The 20,758-nt window shown below is 41.4% G+C and overlaps 1 protein-coding gene across 2 annotated transcripts; it reads right to left on the bottom strand.

Annotated features, from left to right (window-relative positions):
- Nucleotides 1–625: 625 nt before the first annotated feature.
- On the bottom strand, nucleotides 626–19,845 carry TXNDC12 (thioredoxin domain containing 12). 2 transcript variants are annotated; one of them, XM_059689594.1, is made up of 7 exons: nucleotides 19,605–19,845; nucleotides 11,459–11,519; nucleotides 5,356–5,408; nucleotides 4,469–4,542; nucleotides 3,172–3,241; nucleotides 2,361–2,444; nucleotides 626–1,438 (listed from the first exon to the last, which is right to left on the bottom strand). In XM_059689594.1, the coding sequence occupies exons 1-7, from the start codon at nucleotides 19,699–19,701 to the stop codon at nucleotides 1,359–1,361; spliced, it is 519 nt and encodes a 172-aa protein (XP_059545577.1). In that variant the 5' UTR covers nucleotides 19,702–19,845; the 3' UTR covers nucleotides 626–1,358. The 2 variants fall into 2 exon arrangements, 1 of the variants encoding a protein (XP_059545577.1); XR_009451986.1 differs by lacking the exons at nucleotides 626–1,438; nucleotides 2,361–2,444; nucleotides 11,459–11,519; nucleotides 19,605–19,845 and adding an exon at nucleotides 8,962–9,872 and having other exon boundaries at nucleotides 3,228–3,241.
- Between the last annotated feature and the right edge of the window lie 913 nt (nucleotides 19,846–20,758).

Raw genomic sequence — 20,758 nt, 5'->3', positions numbered from 1 at the left:
TGTCACCACAACATAAAAATGTGAAGTCATGAATGGGAATAAATGAGTTTAAAGAAGTAGGCAGCTGCTTAAAGGCCAAGGTGAAGATCTTGATTTTATCCCCTGCCTTGGTTTTATCATGCTTCAAATCCTTCTGTAAAATGGAGGTTATAATGTACCTTTCTCACAGGGCTATTAGAACTAAAGGCAAATGAAATGGAATAACACAGAGCACTCAGAAGAGTGCCTGGCACATAATGAGGCCGCAGTGTTTCCTAATATTAATATTATTGTCTTGAAGGTGAAGGGAAAGGCTTCAAGCAGGGGAGTGACATTGTCATATTAGCATTCTGGAAAGCAGGGAAGATGGATTGTAGGAGAGCATATTGGTAGTAGACAAATTAAGAAGCTGTCACAAGAAATAGTCTAGGAAACAGAAAAAGTCTGCCGTGCACCAAAACAGCAATAATGAGGATGGAGTGAATTCAGCTGTTTAAAAAAGTAGAATTGATGAGCTCTGATGACCATTTGAATGTAGAAGGTATGAAAGAAGGAGAGTCCTAAATTAGGCCCTCAAAATTAGTTTACTCTCTGATCTCCATCCCTCCCTCCATTTTCCAATAACAAAAAGGCCATCACAACATACTTCTTCTTAAAGTTTTATTAAAGTTTAATAGTACAATTATAATTTTTTTAACCCCAGTACAAAAATACAGTTGACAACTTGACAAAAATGGCTCTGCCTAGGGCTTGAAGGTTTGAGTTTCTCCAACAGTTACAGGGAAAGCATGCTTCCCGCTGGGGCTGAGTGTAAGCACACAGCCATTCCCGCACACGCATGCGTGCAAACAGGGAAACCCAAGCAGGAGAAGAGGAAGGGATTCAGGAGGAAGGCCAAGATTATTCCCAGGAGGGGAAAAGAGAAGAATCAGGCTGGTCTCCTTGGTGGGGTCAGAATTACTGATTGACATTCAGGGTTTATTGTTTGAAACGATGAGCCATTTCTGCAATTTTAACATGTAGAAAAGATGCTCCTGGTCTCCCTTTACCAGCAAGGTCAGCAGAGTGGCAGGAAATGGAAAAAGATTCAAACACTTAAGTGCAAGGAGTAAATCTCCAAATGGCTCAAGTTTTATGTCAAAAGATATTATTATCCTTTACATTCAATGACAAATAGGTCAGAGGGGCAGGAGAAGGAAGTCGGCCACATGCTGCTGGATCCACAAACATGGGAGACCAGCTTCTATTAGCAGAACTCTTCCACAGTGAGAGCGCTCCTTCCCACACAGGCAGGAGCAAGGTTTCCTGATTGGTTTAGTTGTTCTGAGTGATTCCTCAATATTCCCTCCCGGCTGCTCTCCTTCTGGAACACATTCATGTTACAACTCATCTTCAAGATGTTTCACTCTGTAGGCATCACCCGTCAGCCTTTCCTGAGCTTCCTTCATCCCCTGAATAACTATGAAATAAAGGTTGGGGGGTGGGGAGGGGTGAGAATATGAAGTAGGTCTTTAATATCTACCAGCTGACAACCAATATCGATTTTTATATTTTAGAAGAAATATGACAGTAACATGTGATCTGGACACAAGACATAGTTCTGGATTTTAGCCTTAGTCATTTTACCTCTTTGAATTTGTCTCGTCATCTATAAAATGAGGTAATGCTACTTACTTTGCACAGGATTATTGCAAAAATTAAATGAGCATGGATAATAAAAGTGCTTTATAAAGCTGAAGTGCCACAAAAATGGTAGTAGTTACTTGGGCTTATCCTCCAGGATTAGAGTTGAACCCGTCATAGACTGCACATGTTTACTTGACACTAGGAATAGAAAACACCCTCCTACCATCCCCACTATATCTTTTAGATGAACATTTCATGTATTTCATTTCCTGTCGAGGTTACAAGTGGCTACTTCTGTGAGCCTCAGTTCTTCAGTTTCATGTGGGTCAGTTAGCTTCCAACTAGACTGTAAGTAGTTAGGGAAGGAGCTCAGTCTTATCTTTCCCCTATATTCTACACAGGACCTAGCCAAAAGCTAGTCATGCAAGAGATGCTCAGCTAACATGTTGAACTGAGTTTCCCATCACGGACATGCCATATGGTTCATCCTAGTTCAGTGGTTCTCAACCTCTGGCCCTTTAAAACAATTCCTCATGTTGTGACCCCCAACCATAAAATTATTTTCATTGCTACTTCATAACTGTAATTTTGCTACTGTTATGAATCGTAATGTAAATATCTGATATGCAGGATGGTCTTAGGCGACCCCTGTGAAAGGGTCGTTCGACCACCAAAGGGGTCGCAATCCACTGGTTGAGAACCGCTGTCCTAGTTAAATCTAGCAGCAACCTTTCCTCCTTTCAACATAACCATACCTTGCTCAGCATTGGTGTAGAAATATTTGTAGCTGGGGTTCCCATTCTCATTGATAATTTCAGGACGCACCTTGCCACTGGGATCTATTGTAGACAAAATGGCACAGGGGTTGCAATAATTACAAGACAGGTACTTCAAACACTATATGATACACTGGGCCTTCTGTAAAATGAGACCTACCCATCTTTGCAGCCCATTATCTCACCGCCCTAATCCCTGTATTTTATGTTGCAATCACAATGAACTCTTCACAGTTTCCTGAATACAACACCCCTCCCCCATTTCTTGGCATGTGCTATTCCCTCTTCTTGACATGTTCCTTTTCTGTTTGATGATGATGGGATCCTATATTTTTATCTGTATTCCCCATAGAATCTAACAGAATGCTGAGTAAAGATTAGGCAGTCATTAGTATTTTTTATAAAATTGTTTGTGGAAAGACATTTGTCTGGTTCCATTTGGCAATGGAACCCCTGCTGCTCTATGGTGTCAAGGGTAAGAATTGTGGCTTATCTGTGTCCTTGTAGTGCCTCACATAGTTCTTGACTTAGAGCTGATACATAAAACGATTATTGACTGAATAAATGGATGATCAATACTCTGTTCTTGCTCACAAAAGCAGTTAGTTATGGGAAAAACTCCTTCAGACTTAAAGTCCTGGCACTCAGAACTCTCCCCGCTCTCTCTTGAAACTGCTTTTTGTTTCTTGTTTTTAGCTATCCCAGTATAGTTTCACTAGGTGGAGTCAGTGCCGAGTCATGTCTCTCTCCTTCCACATCTTGGATCCCAGATTAAGATCTTTCACCTTACCCAGGAAAAGAATTCGTGGAATATAACCCCCATCAGGGCTGAAATCTTTATCCTTGGGCTCCTCTTCATCCTATGAATTATAAACCTTAAGTCAGATCATGTTCCCTCTCTCCTCAAATCCTTTCAGTGGCTTCTCCTCTCACTCAGGGTAAAACCCCCAAGTAAGTCATTGCAGTGGCATAAGAGGCCCTACATGATCTGCCACCTGGGCACTTCTCTAACTCCATGTCCTACCCCTTTCTGGGCTATGTCAAGCACACTAACCTGTTTGCAGTTGCTGTCATTAAACAAGCCAGGCATGCTCCTAACACAGGTTTTTGTACTTGGTTTTACCCTATGCATGGATACATTTCCCTCATTATCCTTATGGCTCACTCCCTTTTCTGCTTCAAATCTTTGCTCAAAAGCCACCTTCTTTGATAACTATGTTTGCAAACTATCCCCTCCACCCTTCAATTTTAGCCACAGCACTTACCACCATCTGATATTTGTCTGTCTTCCCGTATTCAAATCCCCATAGGTAATTTCAATGAGGGCAAAAAAATTTGTTTTGTTCTTCACCGATTTCCAAACCATCACTGACTTGGCACAACATTAACTGTTACTGTGTTCAGAAAATTTCTAGGACTGTGTTTAAGTAAACATTATTTTATAGAATGTACATTCAAGCTGTACATTCAAGCCCAGACAGACTTGGCTTTCAACTGAATCACATTTTGCAGGAACTCACAGCCTGCATGTGTGACTATCCCTTTGGATCAGCTACTATACAAAGATGTAAAAACATGTCATAATCATGGACTAAGAATGAAGGGACCTTAAAGTTCAGTCACCTTATCCAATCCCCTCTAGCCACCTTCCTCCCACAAGTGGAGGCTGGACAGTTTTCTACCATGTCTGACACAAGACTTAGTGTTAAAGGTCAAGAGAAAAATGCATACATATAAGCAGCTAGCTCTGCTAAATAAGATTTTATACTATTAATAATGGCAATTCTAAAAGAGTGAAGACTTAAGATTAAAACAGAAAGGAGCCGAAACCGGTTTGGCTCAGTGGATAGAGCATCGGCCTGCGGACTCAAGGGTCCCAGGTTCGATTCCGGTCAAGGGCATGTACCTTGGTTGCGGGCACATCCCCAGTAGAAGATGTGCAGGAGGCAGCTGATCGATGTTTCTCTCTCATCGATGTTTCTGACTCTCTGTCTCTCTCCCTTCCTCTCTGTAAAAAAATCAATAAAATGTATTTTAAAAATAAATAAATAAATAAATACAGAAAGGAGAAACTCTGCAAGTCTTACCTCAAGATTTACCATAATAAAATTATGGGCAAGTTCTGAAATTTCTGTAGATTCAGCAAATTTGGGCTTTAAAGCTGGGGGGGGGGGGGGGGTGGAATAGAAGAAAACATCATTGTTATATCAGAACTCTAATTTGCTGAGCTGATTCATATAATTAACCCTTAAATCAGGACACTTGAATTCTGCTTCTGCTTCTGCCACTTACTTGCATAACTATGTGACCTTGAGTGATTGATGTCATTTCTTTAAAGCTTTTACCTCATTTCTAAAATATAGATAATGTTGTGTGTGTGTGTGTGTATATATATATATATATATATATATATATATGAAAAAATTATTACTATTTGCTTTTTTACACATTTCAATAACTCCCACTAAAGAAGTAATAGACAAAAGAGTAACAATACCACTAATGTATTTGTTACACTAATTATTTACACTAATTTTATACTCTGTTTCCAGCTAGGATTTTGTAAGTATAGCATAACAAAAGAAAAAAGTCTGACTTGGATGTGGCAGGGTGGTATAGCAGAAAAAATACATGCTACGAAGTAAAATAACCTTGGGTTCTAATTTGGTTCTCAAGTTCTGCAGGAAGATTTTCCTAACCTTCTCATGTCTCTCTGTACATTTCAGCTTCTGCTAACATTTACTGTCCATATGACTTTAGCACTTAATCTTATACTCTACTTATCTTAACTGCCTTACCCTCCAACCCCCTGCAAATATATATAATTGCAAATTTCTTGGGAGCAGGGAATCTATGTCATATATTTCCTTGGTATCCTTTAAAGCAATCAGCAGTCACTGCGTGAAAGTCACTACTCCTATTTTTAAATGCTAGTATTTCAGAATGCATCTGAGGTTTGATCATTTGCACTTACCTTTGCAAGCTCCACACCAGGATTTATGGATAATCACCATCAGGGGCAATCCACTTAAAAACAAAACAAAGAAATTATAATCTAGCAATTCCACTTCTTGATATCTATCCTAATAAAAATGACCAATTTATGAAGACAAAGATTAATGCACATTCATACAGTATTATTCCAATTGGGAAATTTTTAAGACAATCTATTCAATAACAGATTATTATAACAAAATTACTGATAATTCTGACATTATTGTAAATTCTGTAAATTTGGACTTTAAAGCTAGGGGGAAAAGATTGTAGAAAACATCAGATTTAAATTGTTAAGGTGATATAACTATTAAAAATGTTAGTAAAAATTTTCATTGGTATAATTTTAAATTAAAAAATAGAATATAGCCGAAACCGGTTTGGCTCAGTGGATGGAGCGTCAGCCTGCGGACTGAAGGGTCCCTGGTTCGATTCTGGTCAAGGGCATATACCTGGGTTGTGGGCACATCCCCAGGAGGCAGCTGATCGGTGTTTCTCTCTCATCGATGTTTCTAACTCTCTATCTCTCTCCCTTCCTCTCTGTAAAAAATCAATAAAATATATTTAAAAAAAATAGAAAATTATTAGTTGCAGTTTGGTTTTAATTATACAAATATGTACAGAAGAGCGAGCCCAAAGGAAATGTAACAAAACATAACAGCAGTTATTCCTGAATAATGGGATTATGGATTTTACTATACTTCTTCTATTTTTCTACAATTAAATGTAATTTTTACAATCAAGGAGGAAAAAAAATTTTTTCTTTTTTTAAATAATGAGTGACATAATCCACCTGAACCAGTCTTGGCCAGATGAAGCTCTCCAAGTTCTCAAGGTTCAAATGACAACTTGCGGGAGGGTCCTAGGTAAGCAGTCATCATCCAACCACCGTATCAATACGTCATCATACACTGTATTTACTACACTGATTTATTATATTTACCCATCTCCCCCCACCAGACTTGGATCCTTAAGGAACTCTTAGCTGTTTCTATATCCCCTACATCTGGCATATAAAATCATATTGATAGCAAACACACACGTAGCATTTAATTTGTACTGGGCACTACTCTAAATACACATCAACTAATTAATTCAGTAAGTGTCAAATGAATTATCAACTCCTCATCAGAGGCCTACTACAAACTTAGGAGAGATTTCTGCCTCTAAATACTTGTAAAAAGTTATAAAGCAAATGAGTAGGGCAAGCTTAGGTGACAAGTGGGACCCAGGTAACTATAATAATAGGCAAAATGTAATAAACTTTTATTATGAAACATGGTGCTATGTGCTTTATATGCATTATCTCACTTAAATCCTTACAATAATCCTTAGAGATATTATTAATAGATTCATTATAATAATGAGAAAACTGAGACTCCAAAGAGATTAAATATTTGGCCACATAAAATCTAGATGCTGCAATTTACTAATTGATAAATCTGACTCCAAAACTAACGTTCTTTCTAACCAGTATAGTTTACTACAATTTAGAATGGCAATCCAGAATTCATTGGAAAAGGACTTAAAGATTTCTTAGTCCAAACCTCCATTTGTAGCAGGAATCCTCGCTCATATATCAGAAACAAAAGGTGGTATAAGGATTGCCTGATAAGCAAGAAATACATTACCAACCATGGCAACCTATTTTTTAGACTATCGCTGCTTTTGTGTTACAGTGGCAAAGCTGATAAGCTGCAACAGGGAGGCTGTGGTCCACAAAGCCTAAAGTATTTACTATTTGGCCCTTTGCTGAACCTTGTTCTAAAGTGACAGTTTACATATTAATCCCTCTGAAGTCTTTGCAAAACCATTTTCTCTCAACAGCTAGTTAATCCTTTCCTCCTCTGGACTCCTAAAGCATTCTGTGTCCACCCTCTAGCCACCAGCCCCTATGTCCTGTAATCATCTGTTTACTTGTCTGTACTTCTCAACAAACTATGAACCTCTCAACGGCAAATATTACCCAATTCTTTAAAAAATCACAAGCACTGGTAAGACAGGTACCTATCGTTTGTTTAATAAATAACCAATGGAAGAATGAAAGACAAACTTAAAGCAACATTTGCCTCGGAACACAGAGTGAAGCACAATTTACAGAAGTGACAATCCCTCAATACGCACTATTGATGTGCTATTTCAAAGGCACAGCAGAAATATATAGGGGTTTACAGTTGTTTGTATGGAAAATAATATAATACAAGAATAAACTTTCATGTACTCACAACTGTAGACCTACCTTTGCCCACCCCTGTATGTAGATCTAAAATGTTACATTAATTACATGAAGAACATTAATAAGTTACATTAAGTGAAAGAGATTCCAGCCGACTCTTTCTAAAAGGTTTTATTAAATGAAATAATCTAGTGGCTATGTCTTTTATTTCCACTAGAACCAAAGCTTCCCAAGGACAGAAACCAGTGGATTTATCTGTGACCCCCAGACCCGGGATAGGCTAGCAAACATCTTAGGTACAGTACTAAAAACACGATTTGTGGTATGAAAGAAGGGCCAGTGCAGATGCAGAACTGTGCCATCTTACGTTTCTGTTCACAAGTGTTTTTAAAACAATTCATCCATCCAGTCTGCTTTCCCACAGTTCAGCTGGGGGAAGTCAATGCAGTGTGATATCCCAAGTAGATCCCAATCTAAGCGGGCCCTGTCCATCTGAGCTCTGTCCTCTGAGGAAATTTGCCAAGATCCTTCAATCTAGTTCCCCGGTTTTTCTAGTCTCAGAGTATGCTCTAAACTCAGGGTCTGGCACAGGGGCATTCTGCAAAGTGTGAGTCAGTCACAACAGCTCTAGTACCGCACATCAGTATGCTCTGCAGACCTTCAGATTACTCTTCTCAGAGAAACACAGGGCAGTAGAGGTTACACAAGGAGCCACGGCCTGTCCCCAAACACCTCTGGTTAGAGCAGGCTCTGGTTCAGATACTGCAGAAACATGTTGGCCAGCTGAGGCAGGTTCTCATTATTGGGATGCGTTTTGGTGTAGGAAATAAACTGGCGTCGGAGGCGGCTCAGTTCGGCCATGGACAAAGGCCGGGTAAACTGAAGGTGTTCCGTGGTCCCAGGAAGCCTAAGCAAGTCTCCCGGGACTGCGCTCTTCTGCGCTTCCATCAGTCCCGCCAACACCTGGCTGGTGACCTGATCCAGCTGGTGCAGAAAGCTGCCCGAGGCAAGGGGCTGGGACTGGGTAGACTGATGGGGTGGAGGAGCAGGGTTCTCAAAAAGGGCAGCCCGGATCTCTGCGAGGGGCAACGGCTCCTCTAAGCCCACCAAGGTGAACAGGGGTCTGTCCCAGCGGTTCCGCGAGTCGGGAGCCTCGAAGCGCAGCATTAGGGCCTCCAGAAGTTCGGGAGGGTACAAGGCACTGGACACATGGTTTGCCGCTTTCTCGAAATCAGGGATCACGGCAGCTGGGAGATCTGGCGTCCCGGTTTCCTTCGGCTCCAGTTCCGTAAGTAGGTGTGCCTGGGTTCCCCCATTTACTATCGAGTCCACTGCTCGCGCTTCCCTAAGGACGTGGGCGCCCGCGGCCGGAGGTCCCCCTCCCTCTTGGGCGCGCGGCCGCCAACTCACACTGACGTTCCGGCTCTGCTTCTCCTCCGCAGCCGCCACCCGCGGTCCGCCGCTCGGACTGCCGGGCCGTACGCAGTAGACCAGGCAGAGCGGGGTGCGCGCCGCCCGCGCCAGGCAGTAGAGCTCGTAGCGGAAGCCCTTAATGTAGTTAATGGAGTCAAGGATGACCACCTCGTGACGGCTCAGGCGCCGCTCCACCGCAGCGCGCAGGGCCCCCCGCAGCGCCTTCTCGCGGGCCGAATCGCCGTACACTGTCGGGTCCTCCGCCCCCAGCACCGCCGCGTCGTCCACCACGTACACCGCGTGGCCCTCGGCCGCCAGCGCCCCGCGGAGCTCCTCTGCGCGTCGGCTCTTGCCGCAGTACGGCAGCCCGCAAAACACTACCAGCGGCATCCTCCCGGGGCGCGGCCATGTGCAACCCGCACGTCAACTTCCGGGTTGCCGGCGTCTAAGACGCAAACCGGAAGTGAAAACTGAACTTCCGGCAGGCCTTGGCTCTTATAGGACCTCTTGTTGCTATGGAAACGAGAGTCCCAGCCAACTAGACCCAGGTCCTCTTCTCTCGGAAAGGAGATAAGAGACTAGAATGGCATCATTTATTTATGTCAAATGTTACAGGCCTCATGGGAATGTTATCTCTCTGTGGCCAAGGACTTTACCCATTCATTTCTAATGGGGCCTTTGTGAACATTAAATGTTGCAAAAACAATCAGAACTATATTTAGTATATAGAAGACAATTCACAAATGCTAGTTCCCCTTCATTCCTTATACACCCAGTGACTCTCCATAACTGTTTATTCAATAGCCATTTCAGTCACTCAACATCTCCGTGTTTGGGGATTCAGAGATGAACATAAAACAGTTCCCCTATAGGAGATCAAGGGTCTGAATGGGAAGAGTTAGGCACCTACAAGCAGAATAATATATACTACCAGAGGCCCGATGCATGAAATTTGTGCAAGAGTAGGCCTTCCTTCCCCCGGCTGCCTGCGCTGGCTTCCCTCCGGCTGCCGGCAGGCACCCAGGCCCCAGGTTTCCCTCTGGCACCCAGGACTGGGCTTCCCTCCGGCTGCCAGCAGGCACCCAGGCCCCAGGCTTCCCTCACAGGCCCAGCTTCATCCAGAAGGTCGTCCGGAAGGATGTCCAGAAGGACAGCTGGTCTAACTAGCATATTATGCTTTTATTATTATAGATAATGGAGGGTGGATATAGGTTGGGTTGTAATAGTACAGGGAAAAAAAACACAAACTGCCCAAAAAAAATCACTGAAGACTTTATCTAAACACAGCCATTTGATTTAGAACTTCAAAGACTAATCGGAATTTTTCTCCTAAGGTTGCCAGATAAAATACATAATGCTTAGTTAAATTTGAATTTCAGATAAACAACAAAAAATTTTTGGGTTTTTAAAAAAATTTTTTTTTTTTACTGATTTTAGATAGAGGAAGGGAGAGAGATAGAAACATCGATGAGAGAGATCCCCCACTAGGGATTGAGCCTGCAACCCAGGCATGTGCCCTGACCAGGAATTGAACCAAAGCATGATTTCCTGGTTCATGAGTCGACGCTCAACCACTGAGACACATTGGCCAAGCAAAAAAAAATTTTTTTAATATAGGTATGTCTCAAACATTACATGGGGCATATTTAAAATTATTGTTTACCCAAAATTAAAATTTAACTGAGCATCCTTTATTTTTATTTGCTAAATCTGGTAATCCTACTCTAATTCAGAAGGTATGAGACTCAGAACCATGAAGCTGTAGAATCTGTTCTAGCAAAAGCAAACACTATAGTTTGTGTTTCTGTGCAAGAATATGTGTGTAAGGTAGGTACACATAAGTATATTGGTCTTTGTATTTCTCCAAAACATTTAAGTCTTGGCTCTGCCACTTACTAGCTGTGTAAACTATTGTCAAGTTATTTAGCCATTCTGTATCTCAATTTCCTCTCCTGCATAATAGTTCTTACTTCACAGGCTGAACCAGCCTTAAAGGTTGTGAGGATTAAATGAATTAATGCATACAAAGCACTTCCCTCCCCTGCTCTGCCTTTTTCTCTCCCTTTGTGTCAGTTATCTGTGCATAGACTTGGAATTTTAAGACTACTCAACTTGAGACTAGTAGCCAGTATGGTTTACTGGTTGAGTGCAGGCTCTGAAGCCAGAATGCCTGCATCTGAATCTTGGCTTCACCACTTACTAGCTGTGTGATTTTTGGCAAGTTACATAATTGCTCTATGCCTTAGTTTTCTTATCTTCAAAATGAAGGTAACAACAGTACCCACCTCAAAAGAGTTATTATGAGAATTAAATAAGCTAATTCACATAATTCAAGGTCTGGTGCATAGTAAGCACTTACTAGATGTTAGATAGTATTAGTGTTGTTGCTATCATGCAAGTATTCATTTTTGCTCTGCTTTGGCATGATCTTCACATACTAAAATGTCCGAAAAGTGTTTTACCACCCTAAATAATCTAAAACCATATCTTATACCTGGCAGCTGCTTCTCTCTTCCCATCTTCTAGTGTCCTCCAATGAATGTGATCTCCAAAACCTAGAAGAAAAGAGTCTTATAAACATTCACACATGAATAAAGAGTAAAGACCCAAGAAAGAAGTGTGGCATGTTCATCCATAAAAAAGGCTTTCCTCTATCAAGAGCATGGTGTTCAAGTCCCTGCTCCACCACTTTCTGGGTTTTTTGGACCATGGACTGTCCCATACCTCAAGCTTCACTTTTCAGACCTGTAAAATGGAGATAACATTGCCTACTGATAGTTTTTAAGGAAAATAAAGTCTGTAAAATGCTTTGTAATCTAACACAGAGTATGCAAGTAATACAATAAGAATGAATGGGAATTTTCCACAGAGTAAACATAAAGCAGGTCATAACAAATCATTACTAGTTGAAGATAATTCAGCAATATTGCTTTTGAGTCTGAAAGAGATGGATGACGACTCCAATGCCTATTAAATGCATGAATTTTGTGAATAAAGTAAGCTCTCCAAGTCCCAATTTCTTCATCTGTAAAATCAAGATAATATACCCACCTCCAAGTGTGGGTGTAAAGATTAAATGAGATAATGTTTTTAAAGCTTTTCTTGTCTTAATTCCCCACACTTCAGCCAGAGTGATATTTTAAAATCACATCTCTGGTGGGTAAAAACTTTTCAGAGGCTTTCCAAGCCCTAAAAAGAAAGGCCAAACTCTTGCAGCAGGACTTACAAAGCCTTCAGAATATGGCACTTGCCCACCTCTCCAGGCTCACTTTCCACACTTTTCCTAAAATCTTACACACAAAGCTTCTTTCAATTCCTTAAATGCAGCATGCACTTTCTCCCCTCCAGCTTTCATAATCACTGCTCCTCATGCCTTTCCTTCCACCTTCACCTCCCATTCATTCTTCAGGTATAAACCTAGAGGGCATTTCTTCTAGTAAATCTTCTCTGATTCCCGTGACAGCACTTCCCAGGCTGAATTATAAATGTTGGATGTGGTCCCCTTTACCCCAAAGCAAATTCCCTAAGAGTTGGGAACATAACTGTCTTATTCCCTCCTGTTTCCCTAGCTCTTAGCTCTACACATGGCCAAGAAAAGTGCTCCATAAAGTATTTTATTGAGTAAATGAATCTTATTTCAGCCATAACATAAATTACTCAATTTCATATCTGGAAAATGTTAGTGATCATAATAATGCTAGCTGCTATTTATGGACCACCTTCTATATTCTTGGCACATCACATGTGTTACCTCATTTAAATTTGGCAATAATTTATAATAATCCTCTCTTATTTAACCTCTCTATACTTGTTTTCTCATCATTAAAATAGGTATAAGTGATCAGTAAATGGCAGCATTTGTTATCTTTACAGTTGAGACTTCTGAGGCTCAGAGAAGTTACATAACCTGTACCAGGTCACAGAGCTGGTAAATGGTCAAGTTGGGATTTAAACTTCAATTTTATGACTTTTCAATTACTATACTATCTCCCACGCCTTTCTTTCCTAGAAATAAATTAAAATTTCCATCACTGTTAACACAGAGGAATAAATAGCTCATTCAGATTAGCACATGGGGGCAAAATCCAAACTAACCATCATCCCTTTTCATTCCCAACAGCATGGGCTGCTGACCCAGAGGAAATGTGTCGCTTGCCGAGGGCCCAAAGTCTAATCCTGAATAGTGAACAATTACATAAGAGTACAACTGGGAGGATGTTCAGGAGAATTGGAAGGTACTTAATGTGATCCCCATCGTTCTGCTTGTCAACACCTAAACTCAGGCAACTTAATCCTGCTTTGGCAGGATGCCCAACTAGACAACTCTGTCTACCCCCTCCTCCTCCCTCCCTTTCACTCTCTTGAAAAACCAACGGAAAAAAATATCCTGGGGTAAGGATTCAGAAAAAAGAGTTTGGACTTGTATATGTTCATTTTGAGATGCTTACTAGACATCCAACTGGAGATGCTGAATGAACAACTGAATATCTGAACCTGAAATGCAAAGGAGTTATGAGCATATGAATGTAATTTAAAGCCTGAGACTGAATAAGATCCCACAGGAGTGAGTATAGATGGAGAGGAAGTCCAAGAGCCCTGGAGTCCTCCCAGGGAGATAAAGAATAACTAGCCAAGGCCACAAGAAGGAACTGCCAGTGAGATCGGCAGAAAACCAGCAGTGCGTGGCGTCCTATAATCTAAGTGTTTCCAAGATGCTTCACGAAGGAAAGGTGATCAACTGACTCCACTATTCCTGTTAAATCAGAAATGACCACTGGATTCAGCAACTGAGGAACAGTGCTGACTTTGGCAAGACGAGCTTCAACAGAGGAGTGAAGATGACAGCATAATTAGAGCAAATCAAGATAGCCCAAAGGAAGATTTCTAGAACTAGGACACACAGCACTTTCAAATAATTTTGCTGAAGGGGGAAAAGGGCATTGCTAAAGGGAGCTATGAGTTGAGGAAGGGTTTTAACTCAATGGAAAGGGAAGTATAGGATGTTGAAAGCTGATAGAAATTATATAATAATGGAAGAAAAGCTGATGATACAAGATGAGAAGAGAAGGTAAAAAAACATCATGAGCCCTAGCAGTTTGGCTCAATGGATAGAGCGTTGGCCTGTAACTGAAGGGTCCTGGGTTTGATTCTGGTCAAGGGCACATGCCTGGGTTGCCGGCTCGATCCCCAGCGTGGAGCATGCAGCCAATCAATAAATCTCTCTCATCATTGATGTCTCTATCTCTCTCCCTCTCCCTTCCTCTCTGAAATCAATAAAAATATTTTTTTAAAATAAATATTGTGAGTAGGTAAAAGGACATGGGATTTATTACTCAAGTAGAGGGATTAGCCTTTGCTAGGAGCACAGTTTATCCAACAAAAACAGGAAAGGAAGAATATATGAACACTGGTGCTAGGAGGTAGGTAAATGTAGTGGTGACGGTTTTTGAAAGGTCTCTTTTAATTCCTTCTATTATATAGGAAGCATGGTCACCAGCTGAGAGCAAGGATTGTGGAAGAAGCCTGGAAGTTTGAAGAGATGAGGAAATATGAAATAGTCCCCTAGGAGAAAAGAACCAGAGAAAAAGGATAAGTAAAGGGCATGTTTCAGGAAGGAAGGGATTCCAGAAGAAAGCTTAGATACAAGGAACAGTGAGCAAATAAATTGGTAAACACATAGATACTTCTAAGTATTAAGTGTAGAAAAGTTTGTAATGCTCAACTTGTAGAGTTTTTAAAAAAAGACAGCTAAAGTGCAAGACAAGAACTACTTATAAAGAGGAAATGACTTAAGTTAAAGTGCTCTTAATAACATCAAGATATTAATGTTAGATTTTGTTAAGTATGCAAGTAAAATTTCAAGTGTAACCACTAAACGAACTAGAGCGCCAACTTCCAGACTAATAAAGGAGATAAAATAAGAACAAGCAAATACTCAACCTCTAAAGAAAGGGCACCAATGGAGAAGAAAAAAAAAAAAGCATAGAAAACACAGAAGCAATGGAAACTGGATGAGAGAAATATGACCATCTCTAATCACCACAAACATCATAATCACCATAAACATAAGTGGACTAAATTTGCCAGCTGGAGTTAAAAGACAGTAATGGTCAGATTTTTGTGTGTGTGTGTGTTTTTTTAAAGAACATGAAACTATGATGTTTATAAGAGCACCTAAAAAAGGACTTATAAAAGGAAAAAATAAAATGATATATATATATACCAGGCAAATGATAGCCAAAAGAAAGTCAGGGAAGCTAGATTAATATCAGGTAAAATAAAATTTCTCCATAAACTTGGGCTACTCAGGAGCTAGCTGACAAAACTTACAGTCACAGGAGTTATTACTAAGAAAGTCAGCACGGTTCAATGGAATTTTCTGCACTGATGGGAATGTTCTATATCTGCACTGTTCAATGTAGTAACCACAAGCCACAGGTGGCTGGTGAGTACTTGAAAGGTAGCTAACGCAACTGAGAAGCTAAATTTTTAATTGTACTGAATTATAATTAATTTAAAATTTAAGAGTGACACATGGCTAGTGCTACTGTATTGGACAGCACAAACTTAAGAGATTAGTCCAATCCTTGCATACTACAAGGGCCTAGAAAAGGACAGAGCCTACCCAAAACCACAGAGGAAGCCACAACCAGAATTTAGGTCTCTTGATTCCTAATTAACATTCTTCTCTGGTACCCCAACAGTTCCTTAGCCACCTTATTGCATTATCCCTAAGAGTAAATCTAGAGGTGTAATTTGAAATAGTTCACTACATGTACAAAATTTCTTCAAAAATTCGTAGTAAAAAGTAACTGGATATTTTTAATAATAGGAATAATCATCATCATTACTTTTTGATTTCTTACTTAGGTGATAATTACAATAACATAATGGTACGATAACAGTATCAATGACTAACATTCATATGGCATTTATTACATGCCAGGCAGTTTTGTGTGCTTTTACATATACTGACATTTAATCCTCACAATAAACTTATGAGGTAGAAACTCTAATATTCCCATTTTACAAATATGGAACCTGAAGTTAAATAGCTTGCTAAAGATTACACTTCCAGTACATGGCAGAGCTGAGATTAGAACCTACCTAGGTGGTTGAGTTCCAGAGTCTATAGTTTAACCACTCACAAGACTTTACCGCCTCCTTAGCAAAAGTTAAATGAATGAATGAGTGTAGCTTCACCAAAGCAGAATGTAAACACTGCCTTCAGATCTAGAAAACCTAAGTTTTTTGTTTCCCTTCAAAAATGACTTGAAAGGGTACAGTATTTACCTTGTTACTGAAATCACCTACTCCCCGACACCACCCCCCCACACACCCATGCCAACGTGGAACATTTGAAGAGAGTCCAGTTTCCTAAAGTGTCACCTGCACAGCCACTTAATTTATGCCAGTTTCTGCAAAGTGAGCTGAAGGCTTCCACGTCAGCAAATCCTTTCCTAAAAACACTAATATTAAAAAAAGGAAGAAAAAAAAAAAGGAAAGTGACCATTCCTAAACACAGTATTTATATCAGACTTCCCAAGCTCTTCATCCTAAAATTGTTTTCATGAGTGTAAACTAAAGAAAAGTATTATTCACCCCCTCCCAGCTGACAAAAGGTCAAGTGTCAGAGCTGGCAGCCACATCTCTAAAATAGGGAACACTGTACCTGAGAGGTAAAATAACACAGTGGCCCCCAAAAAAGGTCTGTCTGTGGTCAAACAGAGCTAGATTGGAATCCTAGTTCAGTCACTTGCTGTTTGCATAAATGCAAAATATGCCTAAGAAAAATATCTATTCCATAGGGTTGTTGTGAATGTGAGGGGGAACAATGTGGAATGTAAACACTCCCCATGTGTCAGTCCCTAATTTTTATTCCAAAGATGTGACAATCATTTTTCCGTTTCTGGAGGAGAGCACATAACCTCCCCCCCCCCCCCCCCCGCCCGCCCCAACAAGTTTCTCATTTCTCCTTTACAGTCTTCAGAGGAGTTTCTGCCCTCAGAGGCAGGAGTGTATGTGCTTATTAAGAGCACTGGCTCTGGGACTGTAGCCCAGCTAGCCCACTTACTCTCTGTGTGACTCCTGTGCCCCACTTTAGGTTCTTTATCTGTGAAACGGGGATGATCTCAGAAGGTTACTATGAGGATTAAACCAGCCAATATATGAAAAGTGCACAGAATGGTGCCTGAATATAGCAATGTATGTAAATGTTAGTTGTTGCACTTCTCCCCATAGGTAATATAGTTCAAATTTTTAGCACATGGAGAATAACAAAATTATTTTAGAACTCTAGACTGTTAGATCTGGAAGAACTCTTAGGAATCATTTCTAGTTCAACTCTCTTATTTAATAAATGGTCTGCAGGGAAGACCACAGCTGACTATATGGTCTGACCAGGTTTAAAACCAGGCCTTGCCCAGCCGGTGTGGTTCAATGGTTGAACATCAACCCAAGAACCAAGAGGTCACCAGTTCAATTTCTGGTCAGGGCACATGCCCGGGTTATGGGCTCAATCCCCAGTAGGGAGTACGCAGCGGGCAGCCAGTTGATGTTTCTCTCTCATCGATGTTTCTCTTTCTCCCTCTACCTTTAAAAATCAATAGAAGCGTATTAAAAAAACCAAACACACAAAACCCCACGCCTCCTGATTCTTATTCAGTGTTCATACCATACCGTTGTACTTCCTCTTCTTAATGAAAACAGTAGAGTCATGAAGTTTCTCCTGTCTGCAAACCACCAGGCCATCTTCAGGAAAGAGCCAGAGCTACTTAGACAATGTCATGTAATTGCCTGCTTACTTGTCTTGATTAGTCTGCACACTACTTCCCATTCCACAGGCTTTTCTTACAAGGTGAACTCAACATTCCCCTATGCAGCAAGAGTGGGGGAGGTTAATGTCCCTCCCCCCTGAACTGGCCCAGACAGAGTATAGTGGGAGCTATGCTATGTGACTTGTAAAGCTAGACAATAAAAATGCAATGCATTTCCACCTTGTTCTTTTGAGGCACTCACTCTTGAAATCCAACTCTCTTACTGTGAGGAGGCCCACACTAGCCCATGAAGAAACTGATATCACAGAACAGAGAAACACACCTTCCCCACTGTGCCTTCTTTGAATTCCTGACCCACAGAATTGTGAACATAATAAAATGATTTCTTTACACCCCTACATTTTTGAGTGGTTTGTTATACAGCAACGATAACTAGAATAACCACGAGAGCTTCATGTCTAACAAGGAATAAAAATACTGAATACATGACTCCAAGGGACTGCCTACAACTAACAGTAACTAGAACAGAGTAAATTATCCGTTGATGTCTCAGGTAGTTATTATTATGCCCACTTTTGCAGATGCGAAACTAAGCTTTGAGAAGTTAAGCAACTTGCCCTAGGCCTCTCAGCTTGTTAGTGGCAGAATAAATTAAAACTCAGGTCAAAACCCACACTCCTAACACTACCCTTCTGTCTCCCTTGGTACTTACAATTTTACACCAAATATACAGTAATCTGTTTTAAAATGGGGTTGTCAGTATTTAAAACATTCTGGCCCAGTAGAATTCACCGTGTAGTTTCATCACTGAGATGGAAACTCACATATCAGCTCAGAGAAGCATTCCCTGACCTTCCTAGTTCAGGTAATATTAGTTCCCTCATCCTTTTCAGCCTCTCCATCCCAATTTCATTTTATTTCCAGTACTTATCCCAAGCTGAAACTGTCTTATTGACAGGAGTGTCCAAGACAGTGCCTGGAATATGGTAGGTGATCAAAAATTATTTACTGAATTAAGGAGGGACTGTATTCAGGCACACTGAATGTCCACAAAATCTCATCACACACCAATAAATGAACAAATAGGGAGGATAAGAGAAATCGAATTTCAAACAGCAGAACTGCAGGAGAGTCTTTCCATACAGTAAGATCAGTACAAAAAAAGGGGGGGGGGGGGGGAATCAACGCTACCACTCACCCGCTTAGAAAAGCATAAACCCTGAGTTCGAATGAAGATGTAAGAAATGGGATGGAGTAGGGAGATCACATCTTCTATTCTCTATTCATAACCACTGAATAACTCCTCAGCACTCACAAACAATTCAGTTTCTTCAGACACACTAACGGAACCACAGGAGGGACAACTGTTGGTGGCCCCTCTAACTTCAGACCTGCTATCTTCTTTTAGCCCTTCCTTTTGCACCAGTCACCACTTCCTGGAATGCAGGTACGGTTCCCCCCAGGGTAAGGAGGCAGTAACCTTCCTCTAGAGGAAGAGGTAAGTTGGGGAATCTCTGCATATGCATGTCCAAAAAAGGCCCTATTTCTCCCAGCAGTAAAGGTGGCTGTTCCTGAGGACCTACCAAGTGCTAAGCACTGTGCTGGGCTCTTAACATGCTTCTTCTAATTTAAGGGCCATTCCTTACCCCATCCCAAGAACAACGTCCCATCACATCATGCCCTAGACCCGCTCCTCCCTACCCCAAGAAATCTTCAAACTCCAAGAGCGGTTGGCTAGGATAAAAAAGAATCCGGCGTGACTAAAGAGCTAGAATGGGAGGGGGGTCGTGTTAAGAGGAGAAGAGGGTTATACTGGGCTGGGACCCAGGATAAGTAAAGATTAAGATAAGAATGCGGTCTGACCCTTTCCAAGCCCAGTACGTCCATCAGAAAAGGTGACCAGGAGCAGGAAACTGAAGCCCAGCAAACAGGTGGCCCCGAGACGAGGCCGCAGCTCCATGGTGGTAAGTGTGCGGGGCCACCGGGCAGAGCGGACGCAGAGCCGGAGTCCTACAGCAGAAGGTCCGCGCCCTTCCCCAAACGCGGCTCAACTCAACCCCTCGAGTTCCCAGGATTTTTCCCCCCCCTTAACTCTGAAGGAAGTGATGTTAAACGGATGTGGGTGGTGCCTCCGGGGTCCGGATTGTGATCGAGTGAGTTTAAAGGTGCAGATCACGTAGAAGGGTATAGGTGTTGCTCTCAAACGCAAGTTGCTTCCCCCTACCCAACCCCGATTTTGGATGTTCAGTCGGAGGACAGAGAGAGAAAAAGTGGGCTGAGATAGTGATGGGGTGCGGAGGAAGCTTCGGAAACCGTTGCTGGTTGCGTCTGCCAGCAGGCTAGCCCCGCCCCCTAGAACCGCTGCACTTAATATTAACAACGCAAATTATCGATCGGCGAAGTCAGCCGCGCCAAACAGTGGGCGGGTTGCCCATTGGCCTCGGGTCCCACTTCCCTCGCCGCAAACATAAAAGACTAGACTACTGGATTTCATTCTTGGGTTCCTGCTTGGTCTCCAGGAGACCTAGAAAACCTGTACATGGTCTCCGTGCCTTGCAAGAACGCCTCTTCTTGCTGGAGAAGAAGCGCTGGACCTTATTTTCCTTGCAGCCGCAATTCTTCCACTCAGGGATTATGCAACTAACCAATGCCTGCTCTGAAAAATACCCGAACTTGGTATCTGTTATTGCAAAACTGACCTAGCTTAGCTCTTCAGGGAACCAGGACAGAAGTCACTGCAGGCATTTAAACTGTAGAGCTTCTTCTGGTTAAATCTATTTGCTTTTGTTGTTTTTATTTATTTTATTTATTTTTTCTTTTTTTCTTTTTTTGCTTTTGTTGTCTTTAAACTTTGCAGGTTGAGTATTTCTCCAAATTTTTTTCCTCTGTATGTCATAACAGGTCAAAATGTCTTGTCTCGCCTCCTAAGTGGAGACTAGTTGAGTACGACAGTGCATACTTAATATCTAGTAAAAGACATCTGACAAAGTACACACCCAAACAAAAATACACACAGC

The sequence above is a fragment of the Myotis daubentonii genome, chromosome 3 (genome assembly GCF_963259705.1).
Source record: "Myotis daubentonii chromosome 3, mMyoDau2.1, whole genome shotgun sequence".
NCBI classification, from domain to species: Eukaryota; Metazoa; Chordata; class Mammalia; order Chiroptera; family Vespertilionidae; genus Myotis; species Myotis daubentonii.
This window is presented reverse-complemented; position numbering and strand designations above follow the sequence as displayed.

Coding starts and splice junctions, on each gene's coding strand:
- TXNDC12 (XM_059689594.1), bottom strand. CDS start 19,701: ATGGAGCTGCGGCCTCGTCTCGGGGCCACCTGTTTGCTGGGCTTCAGT. Junction 5,409..11,458: donor AAGAGAGAAGCAGCTGCCAG/GTATAAGATATG, acceptor TTTGTTTTTAAG/TGGATTGCCCCTGATGGTGA. Junction 3,242..4,468: donor TTATTATGGTAAATCTTGAG/GTAAGACTTGCA, acceptor TATAATTCATAG/GATGAAGAGGAGCCCAAGGA.